Here is a 27,252-nt window from a genome sequence, read left to right on the forward strand (position 1 = left end):
CATGTTCACTCCCTCCTCATCTGCCTTCCATACCTCTTTTACTAGTCTTTCTTCACTCATTCTTTCCATGTGTCCAAACCATCCTAATACTCTTTCATCAACCCTATCTCCCAACTCCCTTTCCACCCCCGTTCTTCTCCTCACCTCCTCATTTCGCACTCTATCTAGCCTAGTAACCCCCATCATACTTCTCAGACACCTCATCTCAAACACATTCAAACTCCTTCTCTCTTCCTCTCTTATGTTCCGTGTTTCTGCCCCATACAGTTCTGTTGGCACAATCACTCCTTCATACATGGGATGGGAAAAAGTAATGAGGAATATGGTAATAAGCTAAAGAAGATAGGTCACTTGAGGGAATATTTTTCAATACAGATGGTTCCAGTAGTGATGTAGCCTGGAAAAACGGGATAATAAAATTTCACAATCCTTTCTACCGTAACGCGTCAGAAATGTTTCTCAAAATTTTGGGCTGATTTCTTTTAAAAAACAAAATATCTGTGACCTCATCATATGGATGAAACAAGCTCCTCGTATTTCTGGGACTCCTATTATAACTGAAAATATGGGCGTCAAGACGATGGGGATGAACATCTAATTTATTCACAAACGAAAAAAAGTATCAAATTGTTACCCCTGAAAATGTATGATAAACAGATTTATGTCAACAACGCCCCCATAGTCCCATATAATGTTGTAATTGATTACATTGGTGGTAGGAAGGACTATCATTTTGTTTCACAGTTTCCACAAGGTAACTTTTATTTATTAACTCACTTTTGGCTTATTTACTGTTTTTTTTTTTCCTGTGTTTACGTAATTGTAATTTACATGGTTGGTAATGCTCGTGAGATCCGGTCTGTATCACCACTGATCAAACTTTGTCTTAGATTTATTTATGTTGTTGATCTGGATGGAATCTTATAATCCATTCTCAAAGTAAATGCATTTATGCAGAAAACTATTTCTTAGCAATTACGTTGTTAGATAAAACCGCTATAATCCAGGATTGCCATTCGTTCTACTGATTTTGATTTTCAGTGCCAGTGGCTCTACTAATAAGACCTAAGTAGTAAGTGATGTGATCTACTTAATTTCTTGCTATTTCCTATTGATAGTCATATCAGTGGGTACTCTTATAATCTTCTCTCTTTCCTATTGCACTGGTGTGTGATTGGAAGCATGCTGGTCTCACATTCCTTTAGTTGTGAGTTTGAATCCTGTACTTAAACTTTTCCTTGATTTCCAGCAGGGATCTCACTAATTGCTGAACAAACCGAACAAATCAACAAAACCCAAACAAGGACGGTTTTTGCTCAAATGCACACTTCTATATATATATGGTTGCATTATTTGAACTATTTTCTTTAAAATGTGTGATTTCCATGTAATATCATAGATATGATCAAAGAGAAGTTACGTTTTTATCCTCTGCTAAATTACCGACCACAGCTATGATTCGTCCAGCCATATTCATTATCATTTAATTTTTGATACAAGTTAAAGAATTATCTCTAATCACGACCGGGTATTTAAAAACGCCCCCCAAAAATGCCACCCAACAAATTTTCCTGCCAAACACAGTAAAAACATGCCAAAAATGCAACATTTGGCATTTAAAACGCCAATCTGGCAACCCTGACGCTCAGTGATGATCTGCACTCGCAGAACATAGATGGCAGGCTAGCGGTAAATTTGTAACCACCAGTCGGTAACTTTGCAGAAGCTAAAAACATAACTTCTCTTTGGTCAAATTATATGAAAATCACACATTTTAAAGAAAAGAGTTGAAATAATTCAACTATATGTAGTCTATTACACTAATAACACAATAGTAAGAAACTTAATAGAGTGAAGTTTGATCCATACCACCAATGATCATTGAGGACGGGCTGGATAAAAACGTAACTTCTCTTTGATCATATTACATGGAAATCACACATTTTAAAGAAAATAGTTCAAATAATGCAACCATATATATATAGAAGTGTGCATTTGAGCAAAAACCGTCCTTGTTTGGGTTTTGTTGGTTTGTTCGGCTTTTATCGGTTTTGTTCGGTTTGTTTGGCAATTAGTGAGACCGTCCAGCAGTGACTGTTACCTGCCGTAGTAGCCCTATCACATAGGGTTAAAGTAATGGCTTTGGCCGCAGCCACATGCTTCCTTGCATAGGCCCTTTACCTTTTTCACCCTTCTTACCTAATCTTTGAATCTGTTTGGGAAATGGGGCTTTTTGAAAGGGGGATTGTGAGTGAAGAGTGATATAAAATGTGAAAATTAGTGAATTTTTCATTTCTTAATTGGATAAGAAATATAAAATATGACAATGCAAGGCTAGGATTGACTCGGATTTCTCAATTTTTTAAAGGTTGATATGTACATACATACAAATATCAAGTGTTTTTTTCCTGTTAGTTATAAGGGAGGTAGCCAAAGTCAAAAGGCATAATTCCACTCCCGCCCATTTCATTCCCACCCATTCCATCCCCATTCACCATCCGTCCCTCTCCTCTCCTTTTGGCTGCTTACCTGTTGAAATGTAACCTAATTTAAACTATGTAATTTTAACTTATTTAAACTAACCAATCCATGCCTGACATCAATAGACTAAGATAACACAAATGAAAAATAAAAATAAAAAATGAAAATGCTGGGAAATTTTTCTTTTGTCAGAAAGTGGTCAACACTTGTGATGAATGACCAAATTCAGTAGTAAACAAAGCCACAATAATTAAGTTAGAAATTTGGTATTATTTTAGTTGTGCACACCTACGTGATCACATTAGAAAATTAGATATTTATTTTGTAAATTGTAATACATAAACATAATATGCAATTTTGATAAATAACAAAAATCCTTGCTACAAGCAAATCTACTAACAAATGAAGTCGCTAGGATACAGTCCAGATGCCATGTTGTCATCTGTCCAGTCCAGTCACTGTCAATTAGACAATGGCTTTCACATTGTGGACTGGGTGTTCTCCAACTCCAGGTGACGTTAATAAGCACTGTTACAAAGATGATAGGGCTTCCTTGGACTTTTTGAGAGAACATGGGGTTCTGCTGTCATCTGTTAATTGCCTGAGGTACAATAATAATCAGGCCATCAGCATCCATGACGACGATGACCCAGGTGATCTTTAGAAATTGAGGTACTGAATTATTAAATATAGGGTAGGTTAGTTAGGTTAGGTAGGTTAGATTAAGTTAGAATAGAATTTATCACCCTTTCATTTCTTAGGCCTTGGCATCTATCAAAATAAACACGCCTTATCCTTCAGCCTCCGCAACTTCGTTTGTAAATAAATCGGTTTTAGCAACTTTTTTGTTATTGATATCTGCCAAGAAAATTGCATATTAATAATTAATTAATAATTAATTTTCTATTGCTATATTGCGTAGGTGTGCACTTCTAAAATATATAAAAAAATTAAGTTAAGATTAAAATTTTACCAACATGGGTAGTGCAACAGTCATCAGGTCGGAACAGGTCAGCCACTGACCAGGCTTGCATTTAGTAGCATTTGAGACAATGCCTGGCAATGCAATCATAGGATTAAGGATCAAAACTTAATTAGGTAATTGAACAAACAAATAACAACTATGATTTACTATTATTAGAAGCCCTAGCAATTGTAAAACATTGCCCAATATTAAATGAGCATAGCCCTAACTTGTATTGTTTTAGTGAATGATTCTTTGTTTTTATATGTTTCTTTATATTGTCATCATGACATGCATTGATGTACATTCTAAACAATAGTTAGTCTGTGTTTAAAAAAAATAATGTTTTATAGTACAGTTTTAGCAATACAGAATGTCATTTTATAATTATTTCATTATAAATATTTACATGAAGGTAGAACCATTTTTATCACATCAGTTAATAGAGAATACTATTCTCTATTCAGACCACACTGATGATGCACATGGTATTTGTGCAAAATGTCTGATTGAAATAAAGAATTGTGAAGATGTTACCAATTTTATATATATATATATATATATATATATATATATATATATATATATATATATATATATATATATATATATATAAAGACAATTTGGTCTTTGTATTTGATGGTTGTAAACATTAGTACTATCAGTAATGAATTCAGTCCTTTTCTAACAGAACAAAATCTTGCTCCATTTTTTCTATATAATTTTTTCTTCACAAAGACACATTTGTATCTGAATATTTGATTGTTTTAAACTTTACTACCACCAGTAATAAGTCCAATCTTTTTTAAACAGGAAAGAACACAATGGTGGCATCAGGAACTGCAGCAACAGTTTTATCTGGCCCCAAGACTGAAGTCAGTACCTGTACGCTTACTCTTGGGTTAGATCCAAACCAGCTTCTGCTGCACATCCCAATCACAGTTCCAACCTCAGCTCATGCCACAGAATTGGCTCATCGCATCATTCAACATCATAATTTACCTGTCTTCATGCATCAAGGTAATGCCCATGGATCAACATAGACTGATTGCAGATATTTTTTCATTGTGAATTTTTTTATATACATTGATATAGTAATTTTTCTTTATATGATTTACATTCATTTATATGGTAAGCCAGCATAGAGACTTACTATGAATTTATAAACAATTTTTTTTCAGAGTTGAGTACTAAATTAAAAGCCTTCATTGAAGAAAAGACTGAGGAGTACTACAGACAGCAAGATTCGAGAGCTCTTCAGGCTTTCCAAGATGGCACCGTAACAACGAGTCATATTGTCTCACAATGGAAAAGCAGAATGAAGCAGGTTGTTCATGCTGCTCTTTTACTGATCAAATGTGATTACTCTCTTCATTCTTGTAACACTTATTGCTTTTCTCAAATGCTTCATCTCTACAGCATTTGGACTCATGCTTTCTGTCTCCCTCTTGTTTAAAATTTCTGTTTCATATTATGCTGGGTGTGCAGTGTTTTCAGGGATGGAATGGGTGGGAATGATTTTATGCCTTTTCCTTTTTGGCTACCTCCCTTGTAAGGGGGAAAAAGCCTTGGTATATGTATGTATATATATATATATATATATATATATATATATATATATATATATGTGTGTGTATATGTATATATATATATATATATATATATATATATATATTTACATATATCCCCGGATATGTATTTCTCATAATTTTCAATTTGTCCAAATGTTTACTTGCTTCCTTTACTCTGTAATTCATACTGTATTGAATGTGGAACTTAAACCAAAGGATGTTTTTTTATTTTATTTTGTTAAGTAATTGGAGACGCCCCTTTTGCCCCCCCCCCCTCTCTTCATGGCTATGTCTGGGATTCTATTCCTTCTTTAGTTATTGTCAGTATTTACATTCATTCCAAAAGTATTACTGCCCAGATTCAAAAGCATATGTTTATATTTTTGTATTAGTAAATAGTCTCTTGTTTTGCCTGGAGTGTTTCATAACATCAGTATGATCATCATCTACAAATAATAGCAACACTCAATCTGTATTTAGGTTCATGTCTGCTTTGACACCTTGAAGATCAGCCCCTAAATGTAACCACTACACTTTTGAAGAGTTAACCAAGTTGTCCATTATGGTACAGTACATATCATTGATGATTTTTTCTTTAGTGCCATCACCAATTCAGTGTTAGATGAATTATTGTGGGGCTATGTGATAGCCCAGTGGATACCATGCTGAAATCATGAACAGGTGGTTGTGAGTTCAATTCCCGGGACCCACTGCATGCTTCTTGTCTTGCTTTAAAAAGAAGGGGAAAAAAAAAAAAAAAAAAAAAAAAAAAAAAAAAAAAAAAAAAAATTCTCCCTTACAAGGGAGGTAGCCAAGTCAAAATGCATGTCCCACCCATTCCATTCCCATCCACCACCCTTTTCTCCCTCTCATCTTAGCTCCTCATGGATGACGGGTCATACCTGTATCCCACCCACTGCCCTGGATCAAAAGTAGTGTAACAAGACACAGTACATCCATAGCATGTCTGCTTTATTTAATCAGCAACCCCCCCCTCCTCCTTCCCTTCATGCAGAAAAAGAGAAGATGGGAAGAAATCCCCTTGAGCTGCATCAAAATATCATTTAGATATAACCATTCCCTACCCCTTTCCCCCTCCCTTCCTTGTATCACAGCCATTCTCCACTCACCCCTATCTCCTGCCTTCTCCCTCCCTTGTTGAACAGACATTCCCCTCTTGCTCAATGCCCCCTTCACTCCATCCATCCATCTCATTCTCAATGGTCCCCTGAAGTTCACTCAATTCATCTCTACCTTCCATACCTCTTTTGCTAATCTTTCTTCACTTATTCTTTCCATGTGTCCAAGCCACCCCAATACTCTTTCATCAACCCTATCTGCCATTTTCTTTTCCACCCTTGCTCTCCTCCTTATCTCCTCATTTCTCATTCTATCCAACCTTGTAACCCCTACCATAATTATTAGACATTTCATCTCAAACACATTTAAACTTTTCTTCTTTGCCTCACTTAAATTCCAAGTCTATGCCCCATACATTGCTGTCAACACAATCACCCATTCATATAATCTCTCTGATTGTATAGTGAGTTTACAGTGTGAGAATCAGACAAGAAACAATGGTCTCAAACTCTCCTGTGTGGCCAACACACAGTTAAGTAATGATAACCTGACAATGAGATGAATAAGATGACATTCAGCGGTCTACATTGGATTTTAGAGAGTGAAGGTGAAAAGAGGGTGAGACAGCAGACCATGACTGTTGCCAAGCCTCCATTAGTTGACAGCAGATAGCAGGAAATAAATCTGAAGATCAGAGTTGCAGGTTGGATGTATATAGGCAATGATTTTTCTGTAAAGTACTCGAAATAAACGATACTGGACACTATAGTACTTGGTATTGGTACTCGATACTTCAGTATTAGAGCAGAAAATACTTGGTATCGTAAAAAAAAAAAAATCAGTGGTATTGCCCATCTCTACCAAGGATTTCTTCCTCCTTACAAGGTAGGAAGCTCGCTGGCTGAGCGGGTTAGGGTGTTGTTACTTGCAGCGATGGTCAAGGGGATGGCAATTTGAACCCCACCACTGGCGAAGTTGAACCAAGGGCATGGTTCATTAAATTCCAAGCTACAAAGCCCTCTGTAAAGGGGCACTGTCCTAGCCTCCTGATAGAGGGGAGTTTGTGACATTAAACCACATCATCATCATCATCACAAGAGAGGTAGACAGACAAAACAGGCACCCACTCCTATCCATCACCCATTTATTTTCCTCTTATTGTAACTATTTGTGGATGAAGTGTATTTACCTAGTTGTATTTACCTAGTTGTAATATACGGGAGGGGAGCTATGCTCGTGGTGACCCGTCTTTATATCTCTCCGCATCAAGTTTTATCTTAAAATCTTGTATAGTGTTAGCACATACTGTTTTGTTGTCTAATTTGTTCCATGTATTTATAACTCTGTGTGGGAAACTGTTCCTTTTCAAGTTTTTTCTATAACTATCCTTTTTAAAAAAAGTTCCGTGTCCTCTTGTATTCCTTGTCTTCTGCCCACTGCCTGAGTCAGAAGCAATGCAACAAGACAGCATATATATCCTGTTGGTCCCAGGATGTATAATAATACAGTGTATACAAATATATAAAAAAATAATGGTATGTGGCATGCCAGATTTGGTGTATGAAATACCAAATATTGTGACATTTCGTAGACAGTGAGATTATCTGTTGATTATGGTTATCATCTTTAGTCAGAAATCCAGAACATTACATGATAATGTTTCAAATAATTCAAAATATCCTTTTCCTTTTTACTCCAGAACAGTGAGGTTTAATGAATTTTTGTGATTGTCATCTTTTATCATTTGCAGAAGACCAACTCGGAAAATGAAAACCGAGAGAGAGATATTTTTGCCGCCATGTATCATTCTGTGGTACATTCTCCTGCAGCAACCAATCTACTGAGTCTTGAGCACTCTTATGCCAATGCTGTGTCTTCTATTGTGGCCAAGAAAGAGGAAGAAGTAAAAGCCTTGGCTGAAAGGTAGGCCAGCCACTGTGGTTTAGCTGTTACTACTCATATGTAAGTTACATGTCATAATTTAATTATTTTTTTCTTCTTTTTTTGTGTGCATGTATATAGATAGAGTATTTACCTAGTTGTATTTACATACATATACCAAGGCTTTTTCCCCCTTCCAAGGGAGGTAGCCAAAAAGGGAAAGGCATAAAAACACTCCCACCCATTTCATCCCTAAATACACTCCACACCCCTCCCACCCTTCCTCTCATCTGAGCACCTCCTGGATGACGGGTCATCCCTGCACCCTGCCCACCGCCCTGGGTCAGAAGCAGTGTATTTACCTAGTTGTATTTTATGGGAAGGGAGCTATGCTCGTGGTGACCCATCTTTGTATGTGTATGTATGTGTCCCTCACACTATTTTTGCCATGTCTCAGAATGGCATTTCCCCCTTCATAAGTTTTTCTCACTCAGAAGGTAAGGTATTTATGTTTGTTATATATTTATTCTGTGAAACTTGGAAAAGTGCATTATCCTGTAGATTGTGCCTATTGTAGAATCTGTAAGATGTCATTAAAACATCCTTTATGTGGAGTCACTAAGACATTGGAAAGAGGATTAACTTTGAAAAGCTTAGTGACCCCAGCTTCCCTAAGCTGAATAAAATCATCTGGCAGCAGTCAGAAAAATGTACAAGTTATCAGTAACAGCAAAGGGGTTGATTGAGATAGGCTTCATTCTTTCGCTTATCGGAGTTTCCTTCAGAAAAATAAGATCGCCTGGTGGTAGCCAGTAAAAGTGGCGGGAATGCCCCTCTGTTTCTGGACACTTCATATATGTTGGATAGGGAGTATTACTGAAAAGCTGGTAATGCCCAGGAATTGAACCTGGGACCTCCCAGTGTCCAGGCAGGTGTGCTTACTGATTATGCCACAATTGCCTCTTGTGACCAATCACACATCTCCCTGCACTGGGCCTCAGGCAGTCTGGGAACATGCACCACTATGTGATCCTACTCACTGCATCATGTTGGATAGGGAGCATCACTGAAAAGTTCGCACTGCCTGGGAATCGAATCCAGGACCTCCCACTGTCTGGGCAGGTGTGCTTACTGATTACACTACAAACACCTTTAGTGACCACGTGCACAATGTACAAGTTGTCAGTAGTAGTGAAAGTGTTTATGATAGAGTATGTTGCATGAATTATATGTCAGAGATAATTTCAAAATTTGTAATAAATATGTTTCTGTCAAAACAAGTTACAGCATTTCACCTTTTGTTAGGTTGATTTGTTGTTAGGTCATCAAACAATATTGTGTATTTTCAGACACACCAAGGAAATGGAATCAGCTGTAAGTGCAGTTGGCTCTCGACTTACTGATGACGATGTCAATGCCCTGTCTGCTCGTCACATTGATGAGAGCCAGTTCACTGAGGCTCGGTGGGACTCAAAAATTACTGCTTTACGAGAAGAACAGTCTAGGGAATTCAAGAACTTTGTGTTTGAAGCTCATGCTGGACGGGAAGTGACGACACCTATGTCCCCAAAGTAGGTTTGATTTGTTTATTTATATGAGATTTGTATTCTCTATTTTTCTTGAGAGGAGGATGGAGATGGGGTCACTGATAAAGTGAAGTGGTCTTAATGTGGATGTATTGTGTCTTTCTGCATTGCTTCTGACCCAGGGCAGTGGGCAGGATACAGGGATGACCCGTCATCCACGAAGGGCTAAGACAAGAGGGAAACAAATGGCTGGTGGATGGGAGTGGAATGGGTGGGAGTGGGTATGTGCCTTTTGACTTGCTACCTCCCTTATAAATGGAAAAAAATCACTTGATATATAGATAGGTAGAATCATATTTGCAGAAGTAGGGAACTATATTGATGCATCTGTATAGAGAGCTATGTTTCTTGAATTCTCTCAGGCACCTTGCTTTTTTCAATGAGCTCTTTTCACTCCTTCACCTCACACAAATAGATCTTACCTGTCAATTTTGTCCACTCCTTTCATTGTTTTGAACACAGTATTTGTGTTACCTTTCCTTTTTCTGATTGAATGAAAATCAAGATTTTCAAATCTTTCCTTGTGTGTTCTGTCTGCTTGGAGAGGGACTATTTTGAGTGCTGTTTATAGTTTTCTTTTGATTGTGCTCTTTACTTTTCATTTGGGGAGCACCGCACTACTTCTAGAGTGGGTGGATCAAGTTATATGTAAACTAAGGGAGTATCACTTTATTTAAGGGAGTTAAGACTGTCTTGATCAACATCAGCATGGTGGTACCCATTGCACTCTTCATTCTGGGTAATTTTAGTTTACAAAAAGGACATCACAAAGAATAGGTAAAATTCACTTTAGAGTTAGGTAGATGTTTTTAGAGAATTATTTGATTTGTCACAATGAAGAGTTAAAGAAATTTTTCAAGGAATTTATTAATCAGTTGAGCACTTTCTTAAAGGTCCTTTCCCCCTTATAAGATGGGTAGCCAAGTGAAAGCACACACATGCTACATAGGGATTAAAACCCATTCAGTACCCTTCCCATGTGAGCATCTTGTGGACAAAGGATCATTCCTATCCTGTGCTTTACTGCTTGGGCAGAAGGCAGTACAACGAGGTACAATGCTTTCATAACAAAACTCAACAGCCAGAGCTGGTCTATCCCCACCTCTTCATCATATGGCAACCCCCCTCCTCCCTTTCATCCACACAAAATAGATTATGGAACAATTTATATTGATAGGTAGTTATATGTATTTCAGTCCTATATGGGATAGTGACTCCATAGATTTTATGTGGTCACTGTTATAGGGACTTTAGTGACGTCCCTGTGGACCAGGGTCGTGCAGCATTCTTTTATAATTGAAAGCTAATCTCTGCTCAAAAGTGAATACTAATCATTTTTAACTTGCTCTCCCTACATTCTGCTACCCTTCCTAAATGTCTCCTTTCCCATGTGATAGATTACATTTATGGTGAGATATTGTCCACAAGGATAGAGGTGCTAGTTATTTCTAGCAAAATACTAAATACTAGATATTAGAAAGGATTACAAAGGCGGAGCATGCCGATAGGAGACCTTTTGGTCCATATCTAGGTCGGATGCTAAAAAAAAAAAAAATAATAATAAATGAATAGATAAAAACTATAATAATGTAAATAACAAATAGAATACATAAATAAATGCATAGGTATAGTTAAATAATAAACAAACAGGTAAATAATATATAGTAATAAATTGACATATAACTAGCAATAAATGTGAATCAAACAGATAAATGATAACAAAACAAAAACAAATAATATAAAATAAATGATAATCATTACAGCTTTATTTTCTCATATGCAACAAGTTTCTGTGCTGGTTCCAAATAGCTGAGAAGGTGTCCAAAAGACATTTGGTACGGTTTTCTCTTTTTTAATTTCTCCAATACGTATTTCAACCTTACTCGGTCATCCTCAGGGAGGAAGTTATGATATATATACATACATAGGTATATTGTGGGAGAGACATATGGAGTGCTTCAGAAGATTAAAGTGGTATTTCACTCTATGAACGAAGAGATGATGAAAAAACTCACTGAAATCCTGATCTGTCTAAGACTGGATTATGCATTGATAGTATGGTCCCCACACAGAGTGAAGGGGAATACACAAGGCAGCAAACAAACTGACCCCCAGCCTAGCAGATAAACCATTTGAGGAAAGACTAAAAGCACTGGGTCTTCCAAGTTTAAAAGATTGAAAAGAAATAGGTGATATGATTGCAGATTTCAGGTCACTAAAGAGGATAGATTGCACTGACAGAAGAGATCTCGTGATTAAATATGGGAGGGGTTTAAGAAGTCATGGGAACAAATTAAGTGACCACATGTCTTAAGGATGTGAAGAAATACAGTTTTCCACATATGTCCATAAATATGTGGAACAGCAAAGGTAATATAACCTAAGTTCAAATGATACATGAATTCAAATCTAAATCTGATGATTTGATATCAAGGATATCAATTAAATTGGATCTGTACATGAATTTGAGGCTAGGTATGATAAAATCTGGAGAATAGGAGGCAGGACATCATCAGACAGACCCATCATGCATGAGGACCTAAGATGAGAGGGAGGAAAGGGTGGGGGAGGGAAGTGGAATGGGTGGGGGAGGGGAGTGGAAAGGGTGGGAGTGGGTAAGTGCCTTTGACTTGACTACCCCCCTTATAAGGGGGAAAAAATCTCTAGGTATATAGGAGACAGGACCCAATGAGTGTTGTTGCCTTCCTGTATACTACAATTAGGTAAATACATACTGCATTGATAGAAGAAATCTCTTGATTATGGATGGGAGGGCTTTACAGGGTCATGAGAACAAATTGAGAAAGACTAAATGTCTAAAAGATGTGAAGAAATACGTTTTCATAAATACTTGGGGGGGATGGAGGGTGAGGTAGTATGTGTGAGAAAAATTTGACGCAGCCCGAAGGGATTTCTCCCCGTCTTCTCCTTTTCTGCATGGAGGGACAGGGAGGGGGGATCGCTGATTTAATGAAGCGGCCTTGCTGTGGATGTGCTGTGTCTTGCGACACTGCCTCTGACCCAGGGCAGTGGACAAGGTGCAGGGATGACCCATCATCCAGGAGGTGCTAAGATAAGAGGGAGGGTGGAGGGGAGTGGAGTGTATTTAGGGATGGAATGGGTGGGAATGGTTTTATGCCTTTTTCTTTTTGGCTACCTCCCTTGTAAGGGGGAAAAAGCCTTGGTATACGTATGTATAAATACTTGGAATAGTTTAGGTGATACAGCACAAGCTGGAACAATACATGAATTCAAATCTAAGTGTGACTATTGGAAAATAAGGATATAAACCAAGTTGGAACTGTACATGAATTTGATGCCAGGTATAATAAATTAGGGAATAAGAGACAAGACCCTACCAGCATTACTACTTTCTTGTATACTACAGTTAAGTAGATACACAGATATACATACACCAAAGACTTTTTCCTCTTTACAAGGGAGGTACACAATTAGATAAACACATACATACATATACCAAAAGGTGAGGGGTGACCACTAAATACTGATGTGTTTCTTGTGTTTCTCAGGTGTGAACTAACAAATATTAAATTGTAATATTCCAGAGACATATCGATAGCAAACATGGATATGATTTTGGTTGAAGCAGAACCAAATCAGGAGGAGAGTTTTACAATTCATCTCGGAGCCCAGATGAAGCAGATGCATAACTTGCGACTTCTGTCAGCTGATGTCCTGCAACTGTGCAAGTACCAGACGCATGATGCTATGTAAGAAATAAGATAGTGCTTATTTGATTATTTTGATTATTGTACTGTACTGTTTAGTAAGGGAGCAGTGATTGGTTGTTGTTGTTGTTGTTGTTCCCTAAACTGTCTGGCTGAGCAGTCTTGTCTCCCTGAGGGATGCCACCACTATAATGGGGTTTTCCCACAAATTCCTTATTCTTGTAGAGTGTATATTGTGTTGTTGGTGTGTGTGATTGTGTACAATGCAGTCTTCCATAATGTGTTGTATAGTATGGGGTGAAGTGTTGCATCCTGGACAGTTATCTGCTATACAGTCATCCAGCGTCTTCTAGTCGCTTAGAAAGACTGGATGGTGGCCACACCATAGTCTGGCCAGGTGGACTGTCCTTTCAATGGAGATAGGTTTCAGAGGGATGAATATTGAGGGGTCTTGCATTCAGCAATATATTGTCTTTCAGTATGTTATGGAGCAATGAACAATGTGATTATGGATATGCTTCTGCAGGCTGGTGTCTGGTGGTTGTGGAGGAAGAGAAGAGAGTATTTGTGTGTGATATAGGTATTTAGATGTTTAATGTCCCTTGGCGTGTGTGGGCGTTCTGTTATGTATTTATCTAGTTGTATTTTGCGGGAGAAGAGCTATGCTTGTAGGGACCCACAGTTATATCTTTCCGCATCCAGTTCTTTCTTAAAGTCGTGTATAGTTTTAGCACTCACTGTTTTCTCTTTCAATTTATTCCATGTATCTATCACTCTATGGGGAAAGCTATTCTATTTCAGATCTTCTGTAACTGTGCTTCTTAAGTTTCTTCTTGTGTCCCCTTGTATTTCTTCTGTCCCATTTAAGTAGATCATCCCTGTCAAGGATTTCCATCCCTTTCATAATTCTATAGATGGTTATCAAATCACCTCTCTTCTTTGCTCCAGAGTTAATACCTAAGTGTAGTTTATCCAGTCTTTGTTCATATGTCAACATGCAGAGTGTTGGTGCCATCTGTATTGGTGCTCTTTGAATTCTTTCTAGTTTCTTTATGTTTTTATTGTACTGGGTGTCCATAGTGATGCTGTTTACTCTAATTTTGGTCTTATCAGTGTAACTAGTATTTTCTTCACCATTTCCTCGTCCATGTAGTCAAAGGCCACTTTCATTGATCTTATTAAGTTGTAGGTTTCTCCAACTATTTTGTGTACATGTTTGTCTGGTGTCATGTTATTTGAAATGATTATTCCTAGGTCTCTTTCTGAGTTTACTTTTGTAACTTCTTTTGTTCCAATTTTTTTATTGACCGGATATTCTATTTTTGCTATTTCCAAATTCCATTATACTACATTTTTAATGTTGAAATTCACTTCATTCTTTTTATTCAAATTCCAGATTTTGTCCAGATCTCCCTGAAAAGATTTGCAGTCTTCTTCGTTACTCACTCTCTTCAATAGTTTTGCATCATCTGCAAAGAAGTTTATATAGCATTTAATTCCTTCATCCATGTCATTTATATAAATAGCAAACATTATTGGAGCCAACACAGAGCCTTGGGGTACTCCACTTATCATATTTACCCATTTTAATTTCTTTTCTCTAAGTATCACTCATTTTTCTTCCTTCCAAGAAGTTTTCCATCCATTCTAATAATTTTCCTTGTATTCCACCCATTATTTCAATTTTTAGTAGTTTTTTGTGTAGTACTTTGTAAAAAGCCTTTTGTAGGTCCAGGAAGGCACCATCTGCCCAGCCATCTGTCTTGTATTATATCTAGCAATCTTGAGTAAAAGCATATTAAGTTTGTAGTACATGATCTTCCACTTCTGAATCCAAATTGGTTGGGGTTTAATATTTTGTTCTTTTCCAAGTGTTTAGTCCATTTGTTTTTAATAATTCTTTAGCATTAACGGAGAGCGACTGGAGGAAGTGGATAGTTTTAGATACTTGGGTGCAAATGTGGCAGGAAAAGGTGGAGTGAAGGTGGAGGTAGAATGTAGATTGAGGGAAGCGAGTAAATGCCTTGGTGGATTAAAGAGTGTAATGAGGAATAGACATTTGGGAATGGATGCTAAGAGGAGACTGTATGAAGGAGTGATTGTACCAACAGCACTGTATGGGGCAGAAACATGGAACATAAGAGAAGAAGAGAGAAGGAGTTTGAATGTGTTTGAGATGAGGTGTCTGAGAAGTATGATGGGGGTTACTAGGCTGGATAGAGTGAGAAATGAGGAGGTGAGGAGGAGAACAGGGGTGGAAAAGGAGCTGGGAGATAGGGTTGATGAAAGAATATTAGGATGGTTTGGACACATGGAAAGAATGAGTGAAGAAAGACTAGTAAAAGAGGTGTGGAAGGCAGATGTGGAGTGAGTGAACATGAGGGGACGTCCTAGAATGTTGTGGATGGATGGGGTGAAGGGGTCTTTGGGGAAGAGGGGAATGTCTGTTGAGGAAGGACGGGAGAGGACAGAAGACAGGGGTGAATGGAGAATGGTTGTATATGGATGATGTTTGATTGCATGAGGTGGAATGGGTGAGGTAGTATGGGGTGTGAGCAAAATTTGTGTGAGCAAAATTTGACGCAGCCTGAAGGGATTCCTTCCCGTCCTCTCCTTTTATGCAATGGGGGGACGGAGAGGGGGGGTTGCCAATTTATTGAAGCGGCTTTGCTATGGATGTGCTGTGTCTTGCGACACTGCTTCTGACCCAGGGCAGTGGACAAGGTGCAGGGATGACCCGTCATCCAGGAGGTGCTCAGATAAGAGGGAGGGTGGAGGGGTGTGAAGTGCATTCAGGGATGGAATGGGTGGAAATGATTTTATGCCTTTCCATTTTTGGCTACCTCCCTTGTAAGGGGGAAAAAGCCTTGGTATATGTATGTATGTATGTATATTTTTGCAACTGTGCTTGTAAGGGATACCGGTCTATAATTTGTTGGATTTTCTTTATTTCCTCCCTTATATATTGGTACAATATTAGCATTTTTCCAGTCTTGTGGTACTTTTCCTTCTTTGAGTGAGAAGTCAATTATCTTGTGTATTTTGTCTGTGAGTTCGTCTATGCATTCTTTTAATATCCAGTTCGCTATTCCGTCTGGCCCATGTGACTTTCTGAAATCGAGTTTCTTTATTTGGTCCCTTATTTCTTTCTGTGTCACCATTATTTCATTCATTTTAGGGGATCCTTCCTGGTGACTATCATCCCACAATTGTGAGTTTTCAATTGTAAAAACTGTGCATTTTATAGTGGGCCCAGGATTGCTTTCTACACCTCTGGCTAATGGTAGGAGAAGAGGGATGATTGCCATAGAATCACTCCTCACTGCAGAAAAAGTGTGAAGGTGCATTGTTGCATTGTTGAAATAAAAGAGGATTGTGGTACTCGCCTGGGTAAGCCAAGTTACTCCCGGGAATTGGTGTCACCTGCACAAGAGCTGGTGGCAGGGATGTGTTTTGCCTGTTTGGCCCCCAACTCTTGGGATTGGGGATTGGTCCTAAGACTCAGATGCTCCCGCACAGGACCTCAGTGATGGGTACCTGCACTTGGTGGTCCTGCAAGTTGGGCTACACAGCTGCCCATTTTCATTTGGGGCATACTCCATCTTTCACACTCCTCTACCATTTATTCCTCATTCATTCTCTTCTGCTGTGCCTTGTGACACTGCCTCTGACCCAGGGCAGTGGACAGGGTGCAGGGATGACCTGTCATCCAGGAGGTGCTAAGGTAAGAGGGAGGGTGGAGGCGAGTGGAGTGTATTTAGGGACGGAATGGGTGGAAATGATTTTATGTCTTTTGGCTACCTCCCTTGTAAGGGGGAAAAATCCTTGGTATATGTATGTATGTATGCATTCTCCTCATTACCCAAACCGCTTCAACCCTCTCTGGTCTATCATATCAGACAGCTTTCTTTCAATATATGTTCTTTGCCTAACCTTCCATAAAAATTATATATTTATATAAGATATAAAAAAAAAAAAACACATAAATTTCATGTGGAAAAATGGAACTTTTTGAACTGATTATTTGTCTTTTCAGTGACATCCCTCCCCAGAGAATTCAGACATCAATGAGTTTGTACTCCCATAACTTGAACGGAGTTGTGCTTCTAGTCGATGATAGGATCAACACATACACCGGAATTAAGAGAGGTAGGATATATTCAGTTGTACATAACGATATGCCTTGACCTCTCGAAGGAATAGGGTTAGAGAGAGCAGGATACCTAGTCACATCACTCTGTCCTGTTTAAACTGCCTTTTACGACCTGAGTGGGAAAACTCGATGGCAGTATTCTTTCTTTCCTCTGCCACAGGGGGCAGAGGCAAAAATAGAAATATATAATCAAAAATGTAGTACAAGACATTATCAAGAGGGGGGACAGCATAATGGAGAGACAATTGCAGTACAATAGATTAGCATAATTTTTCCATGAGTAGAGTTTTCCTTTGACATAGACAAAATGGGATGGGGGTTAGTATGTATTTACCTAGTTGTATGTACCTAGCTGTATTATACGGGAAGGGAGTTATGCTAATAGTGACCCGTTTTTGTATCTTTTCAGCATCAACTTTGTTCTTAAATTCTTGAATAGTATTTGCACACACTGGTTATGTATGAATGATATTTTGATGTAGTCCAAAAGGATTTCTCCCTGTCATCTCTTTTTCTACATCAGGAGACTGAAAGGATGGGGTCACTGATTAAGTGAAGCAGCCTTGCTGTGGATGTACTGTGTCTTGCTGCATTGCTTCTGGGCAGTGGGCAGGATACAGGGATGACCTGTCCTCCATGAGGAGTTAAGACGAGAGGGCAGAAAGGGTGGTGGATGGGAGTGGAATGGATGGGAGTGGGAATGTGTCTTTTGAGTTGGCCTCCCTTATAAGGGGAAAAAAGCCTTTGGTATATAGATAAATAGACTTAATGGTATTGTTAATGGAAGATAGCATATCTATAATTAGGTAATTTCTTAGATATCAAAATTATCTGGTGTTTTATTAACAATAGTGTGGTCTAGAATATGAAATATTCCTTGGTTGATAGCTCATAAAAATAAGTTCTAAAACTTGTTCCCTTTCAGATTTTGGTCGTGTTTGTAGTCGCTCCACTGAGCTACATTTTCCGGGCTTGGAGGATCAGCTTGAAAAGGTGCGAGAATTAGTATCAGATGTGGTGCAATGGAGAAGAGACAATCCACCTCCTCAGTATGAATGTGATGAAGACAGCAGTGTAAGTCTTGTTGAAGCAAGTTACCTTTCATACTTTATAGTAGAAATCATTTATCATGTATACTCTTATATACTAAGGAGGGACTTGAAAATATCTCAACTTGGATCTTTCTCTAGCTAAAGACCTTTTAAAATGTCATAATGCTTTCTTTATCTTTCTGTCTATTGGTTTTTGTATTTGTGATCTGCACTTAAATTTCCTCTGATTAGATGAATGGATGTGGTGAAGGGGCATTTAGCAAGAGGGGAATGTATGTTGAGCAAGGAAGGAAGAAGTCAGGAGATAGGGATAAGTGGAGAATGTGTATGGATGATACTGTTATGCAAGGAAGGGAGGGATAGGGGGTGAGGGGTTGGGGGTGCTTATGTGTGAATAATATTTTGACACAGCCCGAAGGGATTTCTCCTCGTCTTCTCTTTTTCTTGCATGAGGGGATGTAGAGGGGGGGTGGTTGCCGATTCAGTGAAGCAGTCTTGCTGTGGATGTAGTGTGTCTTGCTGCATTGTGTTTGACCCAGGGCAGTTGGCGGATGCAGGGAGGACCCATCATCCATTAGGAGCCAAGATGGGAAAGGGTGGTGGAGGGAAATGAAATGTGTGGGAATAGGTATGTGCCTCTGACTTAGCTGCTTCCCTTAAAAGGGGAGAAAAGCTCTTGGTAATGATAGATAAATAAATATTGTGTCTCTTATAAGAGAGAACTGGGTCAAGAAATTAATTGATTGATAACCAGCATTTTCTTCTGATCAGCCAGTTCCAGTACCCCAGCATCTTAAGGCCGGTGACTTCTATGTGACTCGTCACTCCAACCTGGCTGATGTACACTTGGTTTATCACATGATTGTGGATGACTCACTTCGGTCCTCAGACATCAACTCAAGGCATCCAGTAATCCTTGGGCTGCGAAATGTTCTCAAGGTGAGTGATTGTATATCTGTTTAGGTTCTGAGCAACCTTCGATGAGGAGAAGAAAGGGATGCCCGTAGAAGAATTCGTGGCTGAAGGGGCAAGTCGATTGAACCTGTCAAGAGTTGTGTGGAGTGGGAAGGGAGGGAGGGAGGAAGGGCAGCTGCATGGGAGCTTGCTCAGAGAGACTGTGAAGACTGGTGCCAGTATGTATTTTTACCTAGTTGTATTTACCAAGTTGTATTTTATGGGAAGAGAGCTATGCTCATAGTAACCCACTATTGTATCTTTCAGCATCCAGTTTGATCTTAAATTCTTGTATAGTTTTTGCACTCACTGTTTTCTCATTCAATTTGTTCCAGATATCTATCACTCTGTATGGGAAGCTATTCTTTTTCAGATCTCTTCTGTAGCTATCCTTTTTAAGTTTATTTTCATATCTTGCATCACAGCATCATCCATACACATCCCTTTGTATATTGGTACAATATTTGCATTTTTCCAATCTTATGGTACCTTTCCTTCTTTGAGGTGAGAAGTCAATGTCTTGTGTATTTTGTCCATTAGTTCATCTATACATTCTTTCAATATCCAATTTGTAATTCCATCCGGCCTGTGTGACTTTCTGATGTCAAGATTTTTTGTTTGGTCCGGTCCCTTATTTCTTTCTGTGTCACCGTTATTTCTTTCATTGGAGGGGATCTTTTGCTCTGTCCTTCCCCCCAATTTTGTGAACTTTCAATTGTGAATACAGATTTAAAATGTTTTATCATAATTTCAGCTATTTCTACATCATCTATATATTCATCATTTCCTTTGTGCAGTTTCACTATTTCATGTTTGTCTTTTAGTTTGTCATTTAAATAACTGTAGAATAGTTTAGGTTGGTCCTTGCATTTTTCTATTGTCTTGTTTGTAGTTTCTTTTTTCTTATGTGTGAATTTTTATATATATGTTTCTTAGTGTGATGTATACAGTGCTCGACAAAAGTTCGCGGCGCCTCAGCGAATCTAAACAAAAATGCACAAAAATGTAATTAATCATTATATTTATTGGATTTTTACTCACCTAATACTATATGCCCTTTTTTTTGTTTTGTTTTATCTTTTCCAGGCTTTGTCTCTTCTGTCTTTAGCCTCACTACACTTTTAGTTATACTAACACTTTATGCATACCCTTTTTGTTTCTTCTTTGGTATGTATTTATCTGTTCCCTCCTTGTAATTTTCTTTTAATATGTTCCAGTGTGGATTGGGAGGGGCGAGTGGATGCCTTGGTGGATTGAAGGGTGGGGTGAGGAATGGACATTTGGGAGTGGATGCTGGGAGGGGACTGTATGAAGGAGTGATTGTGCCGGCAGCGCTGTGTGGGGCGGGGGCATGGAGCATGGGAGGAGGGGAGAGAGGGAGTTTGGGTGTGTTTGAGGTGAGGTGTCTGAGAGGTGTGATGGGGGTTGCTGGGCTGGATGGCATGAGAGATGAGGAGGTGAGGAGGAGAGCAGGGATGGAGGGGGGGTTGGGGGGTGGGGTTGATGGGGGAGTGTTGGGATGGTTTGGACACATGGATGGAAGGAATGAGTGAGGAAAGACTAGTAAAGGAGGTGTGGGGGGCAGATGTGGAGGGGGTGAGCGTGGGGGGGGCATCCTGGGGTGGGATGGGTGGATGGGGTGAAGGGGGCTTTGGGGAAGAGGGGAGTGTCTGTTGGGGGGGAGGGAAGGGGATGGGGGTGAGTGGAGGGTGGTTGTGTGTGGATGATGTTGTGATGCGTGAGGTGGAATGGGTGGGGGGATGGGGGGTGAGGTAGTGTGTGTGAGCAAAATTTGACGCAGCCCGAAGTGATTTCTCCCCGTCTTCTCCTTTTATGCATGGGTGGACGGAGAGGGGGGGGAGTCGCCGATTTAATGAAGCGGCCTTGCTGTGGATGTGCTATGCCTTGCGACACTGCCTCTGACCCAGGGCAGTGGACAAGGTGCAGGGATGACCCGTCATCCAGGAGGTGCTTTGATGGGAGGGAAGGTGGAGGGGAGTGGAGTGTATTTAGGGATGGAATGGGTGGGAATGATTTTATGCCTTTTTCTTTTTGGCTACCTCCCTTGTAAAGGGGAAAAAGCCTTGGTATATGTATGTATGTATGATGTTCCATTTCTCTTCCATCTTTGTTTCTTCATTTAAAAAAATTTCCCAGTTAGCATTTTGAATTTTTTTTCTAAGTTTTTCAAAATCCGTTTTGTTGTACATTAGTCTTCCTTTTCTATGTTTCTCATTTCTTCTCAAATCAATTTGTTCTTTTAGTTTGAACTCTATTAGTATGTGGTCACTCTTCCCAATTGGTATCTTGTATTCCATTTTATCCACAATTTCAGGCTCTGATGTAAATATTAAATCTAGTCTCGACAGTTCTTCATTGTTTCTTTATCTGGTATTTTCCTTCACCCATTGAGTCAATGTGTATTCGATAGTCATATCCAGTAGAATATTTCCCCAAAGTTCCTCTCCACCTTTTACTGTTATTTCTTTCATGCGAGTGAAGCAGTGAGCTCCCTGGCATATGTCCCCAATTGATGATGATGAACTTTCAGTTTCTACAATGTACTATAAATATGATTAATGTGAATATGAATTCTTAAAGGAACTGATGATGTGTCCTTCTGTGAGGTGGTCCTGTGAGAAATATGTCAAATATGTCTCCCTTGTACCCATCTCCAAACTCTGTCAACTTCCTCACTTCCATTCAAAGTGCACACAGTCTTCAGACTGGGCCCAAGATCTCTCTTTATCAGCTTTGTCTATATTCCCTTCACCTTTAAACACAAGGAGCGCTGACATCTGGTGACTATTTCCCTCTTTCTACCATTTTTCAAATAATGACATAGAAACAGTCCCATGCTAATACAGCACCAATATCAGTCAAATACTTTTCCCAGAGAGATCTATGGTAGGGCCTGAGGACTGTTACCAGATGCTGTGGGACTTGGGTTTTCAGTCAGCAAAATTTGAGACAACAATTGATTTAATTTTTTAATATTCTGTAATTGATTTCTTGCACCTTTCTCCTTTTATTTGTCACATCCACTGGGAAATACTTAATATAGACCCTATATTAACTTTGTCTTAATTATTCTGTCTCTATATACCAAGGACTTTTTCCCGCTTATAAGGGAGGTAGCTGACTAAGGCTTGGACCCACCCCTACCCCACCCATCCCATTCCCAACCATCATCCATTTGTTTCCTTTTTATCTTAGCTCCTCGTAAATAAAGCAGTGGGGCCCTGCTGTGGATATGTTGTATCTTGCTGCATTGCTTCTGACCCAGGCAGTAGGCCAGAGACAGGGATGACCCTTCATCCATGAGGAAGATCCTTTCCTAATTAAACCTCAGCTATTGCTCATGTTCTTTAAAGGTCATTACTACTCTCTGTAGTCTCCATCATCCATCCATATGAACATGACATTGACCACATCATCTTATGATGTAAATAAATTGTTTCAGGTTGCCTGTCTGGGAGACGTTACAACTCTTACCCTTCCCCTTTTGCTCACTCATACAATGTCAGAGGTGAGTATTTCGTATGATTTAGAATAAATTACATTGTAGTTTGTAGACCTACTTCAAAATGATACAAATTTTTTATTGACAAATGATATACTCCACAAAGCCCAGACATCAATCTAATTGAGAAATTACTCCCAAGACTAGTAAGAACCACCCTGGCACTACCTTGCATTAAAACAGTAACAACACAGAGAAGGCGTAGTCTTAGATACCAATTGCCTCAGATACAACCATTACATAGAAGAGACACTTAACACTTCATCCTACACTGCCCCACTATCACCCTGCTTAGACAATAATACAAAATCTCTTCTTTGAGTGACATATGAGTCAAACTAGAGGACGTTACCAGTTACCTGGGATCTGCAGGTCTTTTGCAAGATAGACCCAGAGTAACATCAATTGGTTGATTGATTAATAGACTTCAGAGTGGGCCCTTGGATCAATCAATCTGTTGTTCCAGGTCTTTCTTGCAGGACACCTGAAATCTCCAATGAACTAATCACAGCCACTATTTCAGCCCACGAGTCTCTTAGAGGAGAGATTTTGTTTTGTCTAGATTGAATGAGTGTAGGACAGTGTTAACCCCTTTGATACGATGACGCCTACGTAGGCGTCTGAGGAGCAAGTGGGTACGCGAGGATGCCGATGTCGGCGTCTTGATTATATATATTGTAGTTGTACCTGCGTGACCCCTATACTCTGTAAACTGGCTTCATCATATTTTCTATGGTTATCAAAATTCACGGGTGAAAGAGAACAAGCAATACAGCGGTAACTTTATTTTTTATAATGCGAGTATTATGACGCAACATTGCACGTCTGGCAGCTAATGCTGCCTGCGAGATTTTGGCCCGGAGTGAAGGGGTTAAGTAAAGTGCTTTGTGTCATCTGTATGGTGATTGCATCTAAGGTAATTGGAGTTGGTTGTCAGGCCAAGTTTATGTTTAGACTATTTCCCCTGGGAATGATTTCTCAGTAGTGTTGATATCTGGTGAAGTATAAAATTTGGAGGTTTATTGTGGAGTGCTTGTTTTGTGATCTGAGTGTTTATAAGTTTTTGTATGACTATACTTTGGAATGCTGGGGGCAACTTATTATGGATATTTGAGTAGAAATCTACATACAGATTTTCTATTGGGTTGGTTTAAGTGTAAGTCAGTTATTCTTTTGTGACTTGTGGACCTACCAGGAGGCTGTTGCTTGTTACCTGAAGGCTGTGGGTCTTTTGCAAGAGAGATCAGTGGCAAAAGACTGATTAATTGATTCCTTAGTGTTGGTGACACCATAGCCACAAAGTACAGAGTTACAGTTATGCTCTGATGTGGTCATGTCTTGTCTCTGTGTGGCAACACTGAAGTGTAAATAGTACACAATCATGTAAGTCAACCTGGTATGGTGGACATCTCTCATCTGTTGTGTTGTCCAGACTGTATTATGCTCTTGCTGATATGTTTGTCAGATGACAATTTGTCCATGATCAATACACCCAAATCCTTTTCCTCTCTTGCTTTTATAATTGTTTTGATGTCACTGGCATGCAGATGAAGAGTGTAAGTGCCAGTGAACTGTTAAAAAAAAATAGAAAAATAGAAAAATAAAAAGAATAAAAGAAATGATAGAATGTATGGTAAAAGGAACTTGAAGTAAATATTGAGCTTGTTCCAGAGTCCAGAAATCAATCCTGTGGGGCTGCAGGTGGTGGTTTTCAGGATGCTCTGAACGGTGGCCTTATGGATGATCCCTTTTTTGGGATAATATGCCTTTGGGAGTTCATCCTCCCATTGCCTCAATGTTGTTACTTGAAAACACAACTCCTCAGCACCTCAGACTGATAATGCAGATAACAAAGATCAGAAGGCTAAATGGAAGATGAGAGAAGATTGTTAGCAGATCCATATATTTCTAGGTTATTTATATATAATACACCTGAGGTACAGGACTGAAAGCCTTCTTGTTGGCATGTTTTTTTATCAATGTAACTCATTGTAATTTACTAACATACGAGTTTTTGTTTATTTCAGGAAATGACTATGTCATGGTGTCAGAAACGAGCAGAGTTGGTGTATAAATGTGTCAAAGGTTTCATGATGGAGATGGCCTCTTGGGGTGGAGCTGAAATGAACAATATGCAGTTCCTTGTGCCAAAAGTTAGTACTCGCATTTTGTGGCCTGCTTTCATAGCTGCATTGAAATGTTTTTTTTTTATTAAAACCATTAATGTAATGTAGCTGTTAGTAATTGAGGTGTAATTATTCTTTGATCCATAGGGTATATCAGAGGAACTGTTCCAGAACCTTGCTACAATGCTGCCATCAATATTCAGAGTATCAAACCCGCTGGTGATCAAGTCTTCGTGATTGTGTTATTGATGGTAAAGTGGTCGTAAACTCTCAAGAGGTATATAATTTTATTTTCAAATGCCATTGTGTTGAATGGCTGAAATTTAATCTCTTGGAGACTAAGTTTTGTGTTGATTGTTCCCTTGAGTTTTGCTGATTGGAAACCTGCAGCCCAACAGTGGCTGGCTACAGTCCTCAGGCTTTCCTATTAACTCCTTTTGTATAAGAAGTGATGGATTGGTTTCGGATGGGTGTGGGGTGGATGTTGTTGGGGGGGGAGAGTATGTTTTGACTTCGCATCCTCCTTGATAAGGGAGAAATGACCATTTGGTGTGTGTGTGTGTGTGTGTGTGTGTGTATATATATATATATATATATGTATATATATGTGTATATATATGTATATATATATATATATGTATATATATGTATGTATATATATATGTGAATGTGTGTGTGTGTGTGATTTTTTCTTTTTCTTTCTTCACCTTTTTCTTGGAGCAAAAATGCATTCCACTTACATTATAGAATCATTGTTAAATATATTGTTACTTTACAATTGGAAAATTATTGTTGTACTCCTTATTTACATAGGTTGATGAGATATGTGGCAGGAGCCTATCAATGATAGTAATAAAGTTGGACATTAGATAGAATCATCTCCCTGGTACCCTTCCTCAGAACCCATCAACACCTTCACCTCCATTAGGAGGTGCAGCACTACGAAGTTGGTGCCTCAGTCTCCAACCTGAGCTCAAGATGATCTGTCTATATACCAAAGACTTCAATTTTGATGATTTTTTCTCTACTTTTTAGATAATGAGAGCTGACAACCAGCAATAAGTCCCCTCCCCTTCCTGCTAGGTGGTGACAAAAATGGACTTGCATTAATATGGCACAGACAGCAGTTCATAGTTGCTCACTGGATATCTATAGGAGGGCTGGCTTCTGTAAAGCTGTACACACACATACACACACGCACACACAACATTAAGAAATGTAGCATAATGGAATTTGGAAAAAGCAAAAATAGAGTATTGGGTCAATATAGAATGGGAAACGGGGAAGTCAAAAAAGTTGATTCAGAAAGGGACTTGGAAGTGATCATTGCAAGTGACTTGACACCAGATAAACATGTCAATAAATTATTTGGAGAGACTTTTAACTTATTAAGATCAATGAAAGTGGCCTTCGACTACATGGATGAAGAAATGGTAAAGAAAATAGTGGTTACACTGATAAGACCTAAACTAGAGTATGCTGCAACACTATGGGCACCTAGCACAAAAAAGAACATAAAAAAATTAGAAAGAATCTAAAGAGCAGTGACAAAAATGGCACCTACACTATCAAGCTTGACATACAAACAAAGATTAGAGTAATTACAACTATCAACATTGGAACAGAGAAGAGAAAGTGGTGATCTGATGACCATTTACAGAATTATGAAAGGGATGGAAATTCTCAACAGAGACGACTTATTAAAATGAGACAGAAGAGAAACAAGAGGACACGAAAAGAAGCTAAAGAAGGACAGTTACAGAAGAGACCTGAAAAAGAATAGCTTCGTACATAGGGTGATCGATATCTGGAACAAACTAAGCGGAGAAACAATGAGTGCCAAAACTGTACACGATTTTAAGAATAATCTGGATGCAGAGAGATACAAAAATGGGTCACTACGAGCATAACTCTCGTCCTGTAAAATACAACTAGGTAAATACATGCACATGCACTCGCACTCACACCAACACATATTTTGAAAGATTGAAGAGAAAGAGATGATATAATTACACTATTCAGGTCATTAAAGGGGATGGATTGCATTGAGAGAAGAGATCTCCTGATTTAAGATGGGAGGGCCTTAAGAGGTCATGTGAACAAATCAAGAAAGACCACAGGTCTAAAGGATGTAAAGAAATACATTTTTCCATACAAATGTATAAATACTTAGAATAGCTTAGGAAGTGATA

The 27,252-nt window shown here is 38.8% G+C and overlaps 1 protein-coding gene across 3 annotated transcripts; it reads left to right on the plus strand.

The window, feature by feature from the left end:
* The first annotated feature begins 619 nt into the window (after window positions 1-619).
* Window positions 620-25,618, plus strand: LOC143036883 (FERRY endosomal RAB5 effector complex subunit 3). 3 transcript variants are annotated; one of them, XM_076204792.1, is made up of 12 exons: window positions 620-754; window positions 4,259-4,465; window positions 4,627-4,772; window positions 7,847-8,019; window positions 9,327-9,548; window positions 13,130-13,294; window positions 17,289-17,401; window positions 18,331-18,479; window positions 19,229-19,396; window positions 22,875-22,940; window positions 24,962-25,087; window positions 25,208-25,618. In XM_076204792.1, the coding sequence occupies exons 1-12, from the start codon at window positions 643-645 to the stop codon at window positions 25,295-25,297; spliced, it is 1,737 nt and encodes a 578-aa protein (XP_076060907.1). In that variant the 5' UTR covers window positions 620-642; the 3' UTR covers window positions 25,298-25,618. The 3 variants fall into 3 exon arrangements, with proteins under 3 accessions (XP_076060907.1, XP_076060909.1, XP_076060908.1); XM_076204794.1 differs by lacking the exon at window positions 620-754 and adding an exon at window positions 845-857; XM_076204793.1 differs by lacking the exon at window positions 620-754 and adding an exon at window positions 875-1,072.
* Window positions 25,619-27,252: the final 1,634 nt, after the last annotated feature.

The sequence above is a fragment of the Oratosquilla oratoria genome, chromosome 21 (genome assembly GCF_046742065.1).
Source record: "Oratosquilla oratoria isolate Oo_2021 chromosome 21, ASM4674206v1, whole genome shotgun sequence".
Taxonomy (NCBI): domain Eukaryota; kingdom Metazoa; phylum Arthropoda; class Malacostraca; order Stomatopoda; family Squillidae; genus Oratosquilla; species Oratosquilla oratoria.